This window comes from Alligator sinensis, unplaced genomic scaffold (assembly GCF_000455745.1).
Source record: "Alligator sinensis unplaced genomic scaffold, ASM45574v1 scaffold699_1, whole genome shotgun sequence".
Lineage (NCBI taxonomy): Eukaryota > Metazoa > Chordata > Crocodylia > Alligatoridae > Alligator > Alligator sinensis.
In genome coordinates, this window is record NW_005842359.1 from 585633 (window position 1) to 593417 (window position 7785).

General features: G+C 42.0%; 1 protein-coding gene across 4 annotated transcripts in view; it reads left to right on the forward strand.

The window, feature by feature from the left end:
- The window catches only part of LOC102387197 (shugoshin 1-like), a 22605-nt gene that overhangs the window by 5178 nt on the left and 9642 nt on the right, over positions 1-7785 (forward strand). For 3 of the 4 annotated variants that reach the window (XM_006029130.3, XM_025210586.1, XM_025210585.1), the window contains exons 3-7: positions 375-536; positions 1758-1933; positions 2244-2321; positions 3925-4031; positions 6823-7094. In XM_006029130.3, the coding sequence (XP_006029192.1) occupies positions 395-536; positions 1758-1933; positions 2244-2321; positions 3925-4031; positions 6823-7094 (775 nt within the window). In that variant the 5' untranslated portion in view covers positions 375-394. Of the gene's footprint in view, positions 1-59; positions 223-374; positions 537-1757; positions 1934-2243; positions 2322-3924; positions 4032-6822; positions 7095-7785 lie in introns of those variants that run through there. The other variant, XM_006029131.3, reaches the window with a different exon arrangement.

A 7785-nucleotide genomic window follows, 5' to 3' on the forward strand; every position in this document is an offset into this window, starting at 1 on the left:
CCGGGGCTGGGGAGTGCCCCGAGCCCTCTGCCACGCAGGAGCCGCCCCCTGGCTTTTCCTCTAGTCAGACAATGGAGCTGCCCTGAGGCTCTGAGTGGGGAAAGGCCGGGCCCTCACCCACCTCTTCGCCAGGGCGTAGAAGTGGCCCCTAGCACATTGCCAGTGCCCAAGGGCTTTGCCACCTTTCGCACTTTAGGAAAGACAGAGTGCCAGCGTGTCACCGTAGGAAAAATGAAAACTCCTTTTTAATCCTTTTGGCATCCATATGTTGGCGGGGGGGGGTGGAGTGTTGTTCGCTGGTGTCAGCAGCTTTGCTTTCTGGAAAAAATGGCAAGCGCTAACTGCGTTGGGTATCTATCCCCGATCTGTTGCAGAGAAACGGGGCTCTTCGGCCATGGCGTCCACGGAAAGCACGGAAACGTCTCTCTTCTTGCTAAGCGGCGTGCGAGAGCGGATGAGGGAGAAGAAAAACGGTGCTCTAAAGACTGCAAAGCTGAACGCTTCCATCGTGTCGAAGATCAAAACTAAAATCATAAGTGAGTGAGCGTTTGTTTGTACTCGATTAGCATTGAGAGGCCCTAAGTAAGATCTGGGCCTTGCTGCACTAGGTGCTGTTAGCCCAGAGTTGTCTGGCCAGCGAGTGTGTTGTTAAAACGTATAAAATGGGGAGAGAAGAGCTGCTATTGCCCCTTTCACAGGTGGGGATTTGAAGCATGGAGAGGTTAAGTGACTTGCCCAAGATCACTGAAAGTCTGTGGCAGAGCCTAGAATTGAACACGGGTCCTCTGAATCCCAGACCAGCACCTTACCAGTAAAATCAGTCTTCAGTTTTGCAACAGTAATTTGATGGCTGAACAGGACTGTCCTTTCTTCTCAGATATGGAGGGATGCACTTCATAATGCAGTTGCTTTCTCTCAGGCTTCTGTTAGTAGCATCCTACTTGAAAACTAACTTTGAACAGTGTGTTCATTTTTTCAGTACAATGCAACTTCAGGTACTGATCCTGAAATGTTTTCTGCAGGGCAGAAATAATGCCATTGAAGCCAATGTGTCTGTGCAGGACACAGGTATTTACTTACATGAAAAAGGCCATGGATCAGAGCTTCACATCACATATACTCCTTCAAGTAACCTGTGTTCCAGACTATCCCATGAATGTAAAATAAGTAGTGAAGTTAGAATAATAATAGAGAGATGGGGAGGGGAGAGCTTAAAAGTGGGAGAAGGGTAGATAAGGTGAAAAGATGCAGGAAGGTTGTTCCTATTATGGCAGGAACTGAAAATATTTCACAGTGTGACTGGGTGAAGGGAGACTGGCTCAATATAAATGAAAGTTGCTGTGAGCTTGATTTGTTCTATGAAAGCTCACTGTCCTCTTCCCCCTTCTTAATGAACTGGGACAATTCTGAAAATCCCTACAGTGGATGGGGAGTCACTGGTGCTGTCCATGGATTAGCAATGTTACTTTGCTAGTGATGTATGAGAAGGGGGTCTGTACATGTGTTAGTTTGTACGCTGAGATTAGGATAGGCCACAGAAAACATCATTATAGTAAGAGTGGCAGAAGAGGCACAAATGAGAATGTGGGTTCTGATTACCTACAGAAGTGTATGTGGTGGTCCCTGATGCCTGTGCAGAGCCTCACTGAGATGCAGAAAGGTAGCATTTGGGGCTTTGATTACTGTAGATTAGTTCTGTAAGGGGCACAGCATTAAGAATTGTGTAACAAAATACCTATTTGTTCTTTTCCCTGTAGACAATTCTTCTACCATAAAGGTCTCCTTAAAACGCAATAATAAAGCTCTGGCCTTGGCCCTCAGTGCTGAGAGGGCAAATACCCAGAGGCTGGTCTATGAGAAGATGTCACTACAGAAGGAAGTGGAGAGATGTCACTTTCAGAATGCTGTGTTGCGGCAAAAATTATGTTTTCTGGTATGAGACTAATGCCATGACTTCCACAGAGACTACCAAGTAGAGAGTACATTTGTTTAATTTATTTGCCCCCTCTCCCTCCCTGTCAAAACATACCAGATTTTAATATCTATTTTCTCTTTTAAAAGGTACCATGAAACCTTGATTCCATTCTCTCTTGTAGCTGGAGTTAAAACACAGTTCCATCTTTAATGTAGATGGAACCTACTTTCATATCCATGTTCCCCTGTAAGGTTGAGTCACATTTCTGTCTGCTCTAAATTAAAACTAAAGGAATTTATCTTTTAATTTAAGTCCTTGTTTGATACAGAATAAGACTCTTAAAGAACTAGAGGACTTTATGAATGGTAACCTGATGACTGCAATTAAGATGAGCAGACTCTCTGAGGTAAGCTTTCAGGATAGTAGCACTCTGTGATAGAAGGAATGTGTCTGGCTCTTTATATAATGACAATTGCTGACTTCATTCTTTGAAAAAAATCTTACTGGTCCTGCTTATTGAGAACACAATGCAGCATTTTCATTGGTGTCCTTCCACTCTAAGCTGCCCCTCTCCAATCGTTTTGATTTATCTTTTCTGACTTGGCAACTACAAGCATACAAGGGCTCAGTTGGAGATTCAGCTTGTACTGGCAGAAGAACACCTGTCAGTAGAAGCTGTAGGCTTTTACCATATTTTCTCTAATACTACATGCACCTTTCCCTTATACTGGTTCTGGAAATTGGGGACTGCATTATAAGTGAGGAAGTATGATAATAATAGTAGCAGTTTCTGCCTCTGCCAGTTTAGGTGGTGGGAGAAAGTAATGCTGCAGGACTCCCTAATTGTTGGCTGTGTATATTTCTCCCACCCCCAACTTTGGCTGAGGCTGTCAAGGAAAGAGTTTTTTTTTTTTTGTTCTGCCTCTTAAAAGCAAGGTTCATGTTGTATTTGGGGGTGTGATGTATTGAAAAAATTGTAATGGTTTTGGGGGTGATTTTCACCTGACACATGCATTTAACTAACAGTATTCATGCCAGCAAGAACTTGCAGTGTAGATCAGTTTACATCTGTGTAACTATTTGAAATCTTCACTTGGTACCAAAGTAGGTACAGTCTAAGGCCACACAGGAATGGGAGTAAGAAAGGCTGATATAACCGCATCCACACTAGGGATTGTACTGGTTTAACTATTTTGGCAAACACCGTCATGCCCCTAACTACTATGATGGATATAATCTGTGGGTAGGTCAGGCCTTCATTAAGTGTGAGTGAGATCCCAAGTCTGGTACCATGACAGAATACAGGTGGTATTTTCTCCCAGTACCACACATGCTTCAAGTTTTCCAGAATAGTCCTCAGCTAAAAAACATTTAGCTGTCTGGGACAGGGACCATTTTCTCCTTTCCTTGTTTGCCCAGTGCCCAACACAAGGTCCTAGTTCCTGATTAGGACTTCTGTTTGCTACCACAATACTGTAGTCTACAGTGAAACAGTTTAACTATGAAGACATTTAAATTACTATCATTAGATGTCAGACATGACAGCACTGTAAGCTAAATGCAGAGAGTTCATGGATCTCTTGGAGCTGCAGTCTCACTGAAACAATATTACATCAGTTCAGGTTTGGAAAGCAAACTTCCCCTTTATAAGAGCTAGAAACTTGTTTTAGGTTTTTTTAAATCAAAACTTAAACTTTTCATAAAGTGATTATGTTCCTCAGAGGCATGTCAGTGCAGTCTCCTGGCTCCTCACTTCTGGCTTGTTCCATTTTACTTTTGGAGAGGGCAGTGTCCTATATCTTTTTTTCCAAATAACTCCAGAATTCCCCCTTTTTTTTTAAATGGGAGAGTCTGAAAATGCAAGTTTATTATTTAAAGTACTTGTATGTTTCCACTATTGGCATCCCAAAAATTAAGTCCAGAATCAGAGCTTCTCTTACTCTGTTGCACTATAGTACATAGTTGTTATGGAGCTCTTAACTGGACTGTTCCATTGCTCCATGCTCTAGTACCATCTGAGGTCTCAATCATCATCTAGTCAGAAAGATAGTGGTGCTGAAGACAGCTGGCCTGATGACCTCACAGATGGGCAGCTTGGAGTATCTCCACTTGTCAGGTAAGCCTGAAAAGTCAAACATGGTTAAGTTCCATCCTGGGTTTTTATAAATCTGATCTGTGCCTGCTTGTTTGGAATAAACAGGGGAAAAAAATTGGGGTGTAAATGTTGAGACTTATTTTTTGGTTCTCAAATCTATGGTGAAATGTATGTTTAGAATAAAAGAGCTGCATCCTGCTCTCCAGTTAGCAAGTCTAGAGAGTAACTGCACTGAAGTGAGACTACCAAGCTAAGCACAAAATCTCAGATCTTTGCAAAGATCTCAAGTTACTTGAAGAATATTTTGCATGTTGGAGACTCCCCACAAATCCAAGGAAAACTGTCGTCATTTAATTTAATCTAAACAACACCCACAACGTCTAGAAACTTACCATCACTTTCTGTGAAGAAGAGGTTAAGCATGAGAAGTTCCCAAATATCTTGGCATAACTCTCTATCAGAGCCTTACCTTGCATGAACATCTACAGAGTGTTGCTACACGAAGGAAAGCACGAGTTAACCTTGTGCATAAACTGGCCAAAACAACATGGGGAGCAAATGCAACCACACTTTGAACGGCTACTTTAGCACTGGTTTTCTCTGCAGCAGAATATTGCTTCCCAGTCTGGGGCAAAAGCATTCACACAAAGATTGTTGATACACAGTTAAATGCAGCTATGCGGATTACATCAGGAACGTTAAAAAGTACGTCATTGCCATTGCTCCCCCACAGCTCTGCTGCAATGCCACATGCATGAGAGAATACCATAAGGTCATCAGTAACCCAAACCTTCCAATCAACAAGGACATCACCACGCCATCTCTGGATAGGCTTAAATCTAGAAAACTTCTGGAAATCTGCCAAGAAGAACTGATGATGATAAGAGCACCAAAGAACAATGGAGGGAAGCCTGGGCAAATACAACCTGTTGCAGAAATACATAGTCAGTGACCCTACAATCCTCCAGCCAGGATTTGACCTACTGAGAAAGATTTGGTCCTTCCTGATTCGGATGTGGACACTTCATGGAAAATGTGGACGCCTACTCCATAAGTGGAGAATCAAAGACAGTCTGGGTTGTGATTTTTCAGACAGTGCAATACATCGTGAACGATTGCCCAATTAGATCATTTAATGGCAATCTAAAATCAATCCATGCAGATACCCCTGAAGCAATCAAATTTTATCAAATTTAGATATTAATCTATGAATGTTGTAATCCTAAAATGTCATACAAAAGAAGCAGCTCCAACCACTTAATCTGATAATTACAAGGACCTACTGGGTGCATCTACATGTTCATTAATGCACAGTAGTTACTGCGCATTTAATTTAGTACTTGCTTAATGAAGTAGTAGCTAAATGCGCAGTAACTAGAGTTACTGTGCAGTATCGCCAGTGAACGCCTTTTTAGTGACGCTACTGTGCAGTAGCCTAATACTGTACACTAGTGTATTAACACTGTCTGTGTTGTGATGTGGTACTGTGCAGTGTTGTTAGGCTACTGTGCATTAAGCATTGCATGTAGACACACCCATTGTGTAGAAACTTTAATGGTTGAATTCAGAGGAGGTCAGTGTCATCATTGCCTCTATTCCCTCGCGGGAAAACAGGCTGGGACAGTGAAGTGACTTGTTCACAGTCATCTAGCAGACCAGTGACAGAGCTGGAAATGGAACCCAGATCTGAGCATCAGTCCAGTGCTCATCTGTGAGGCTACAGTGTATGCACATGCATTTCAGTTGCATATCCAATTTGCTGTTTCCCTTTGTTTCTCTTCCATTTAGCTATTCCTTTTTCTGCTGCCTATTATTTTCCCAGTCTTTGTTTCCTGCCTCTCCTGCGCTGCCTTCCCCCATTTTAGGCTTATGCTTCTCCCTTACTAACCTGTTTGAATAGAATGCACTCCCTGCCCTCCTACATATAAACTACCCTTCCCTCTCTTTCAAGTGCCTTTATGTGAAAACATGAGTCCTCAATCTACTTCTTACTTTTTCGTGCACTACATGTAGCCTCTCCTGTTCTCTCCTGTCTCTCATCTTTAGATTGTAGATACGTTGGGGGAAGAGAGATCTTATAGATTCAGTCCTGTGAACACATGGAACACGTGTTGGTAGCATAGTTTACTTCTCTCTGTAGTTTCATTGTCCCCTTTGCAATTATACTTTGTATTGTTAAAAATCTGTGGCCCTAGTCCAGTAGAATACCTCAGCATGCATGTTTAAGTATACAGAATCAATAGGACAAGCCAAGTGCTTAAAGTTTTATACATGTTCAAGTGCTTTCATGAGTTGGGACCTTTGTTGCTAAAATGATGTGTATCTTTACAATGCTATATAAGTATATTCAGTAGGAACCTGGGCACAATTGCAGTTTAGGTACGTGTTTTGGGAAGGCAGTCACAAATGGGATCTGTCTTGAAATAATATATTTGAAGATTTGTTTCCTGTCAAGTTGAGAATTCTGGTCCTGGTATAATCACATCCCTAGAAATTGCTGTTTGAACTGTGCTCTTTATGACCTTGGTTTCATCATCCTTCTGATTCTTTTTCCCTCCTGCAAAGTTTGTGTCTTAAGACAGAGACACATTCCTTCCCTGTATGCAATTGCAACTCGGCAGGAAACAAATTCCACTCAGCCAGCTTGTGTTCCTCTTTATTTCTGCCCTTTATATATTCAGGAATGTGCTTAAAATTATGTGCTGCCCAGTGCAGGGATGGAATTTTATGCTGGTTTGAGGGGCATGTAAGTGTTGGATCATATGCTCCATTGTTGCCATTTCCTTTTACTGTCAACCTTGTCTCTCTTCAGACCTTTAGCAATACCAATGCGAGTCCCAGTCTCTGAGGTAGAGGATGGAAAAAGGCAAGGCAGCAGCTGCAGAGTAGAGGTGCAGACCTTCCCAGTAGGGATCCAAAAGTCCGTTCTAGATGACCCGGGTAAAACCACAACTGTTGTCTTAAAGGAGCCTTCCCCTCCACAAGATGTTCAAGAGACCTTACAGAGCTGTGAGAAAAACACACAGGAATTGAATGAAGTAGGCAAAATGGAACCCTTTGTTGATTCTCATATTGTTTTTGGAGGTAAATTGCATCTTCATCTCTTTTGCTTGAATGACTTTTTGTCATCTGTTTGTGCTTAGAAATAATGCTTTGTCATGCAGTGTAGAATGGTTATAGACTTAACTAGAAGCTGATATGATAAATTTGTCCTCTGGCTGTATTGGTATCCCAAGAATGAGATTATTGGAACAAATCTGTGGTTATACAAGACTTGTTTGTCAGTTTGCTACCATATTGTAGCTGCATGTGGACTTCATGCCTTATAGGGGTTCATCTTAGACCTCTCAATGGGAACTACCAATACCTTCTCTAAGTGTTTACAGAGAGAACTTGTATGCCCTTGTTTCCAAAGCACGCCGCCCTTCCTTTTTGTGCCAAAAAGAATCTCTGTTGTTATCGAAAATGTATCATCTATAAGCAATTCTGATCCTGTCCAGGAAGTTGCATGCTTACCAGCCAGCTTGCTACAATATAAACCATGAAAACTTTGCTCGGAATAGAAGAGCTGATTTTCCCTAAGGGTTATTGTTCATGGCTTCATCCTACTGCTGTATTATTTTTGTCTAACTTGGTGACTCTGCAAATGGGTCTATTTGGGCAGTGGAGACCAGCCTAGTACTCCTCTGAGGAACTATTTTGAAATTATACAGTGTGTGTAGCTAAGAAATGTGGAGCAATATTCTTTCCAGCAACTGACTTCAGCATGAATGCC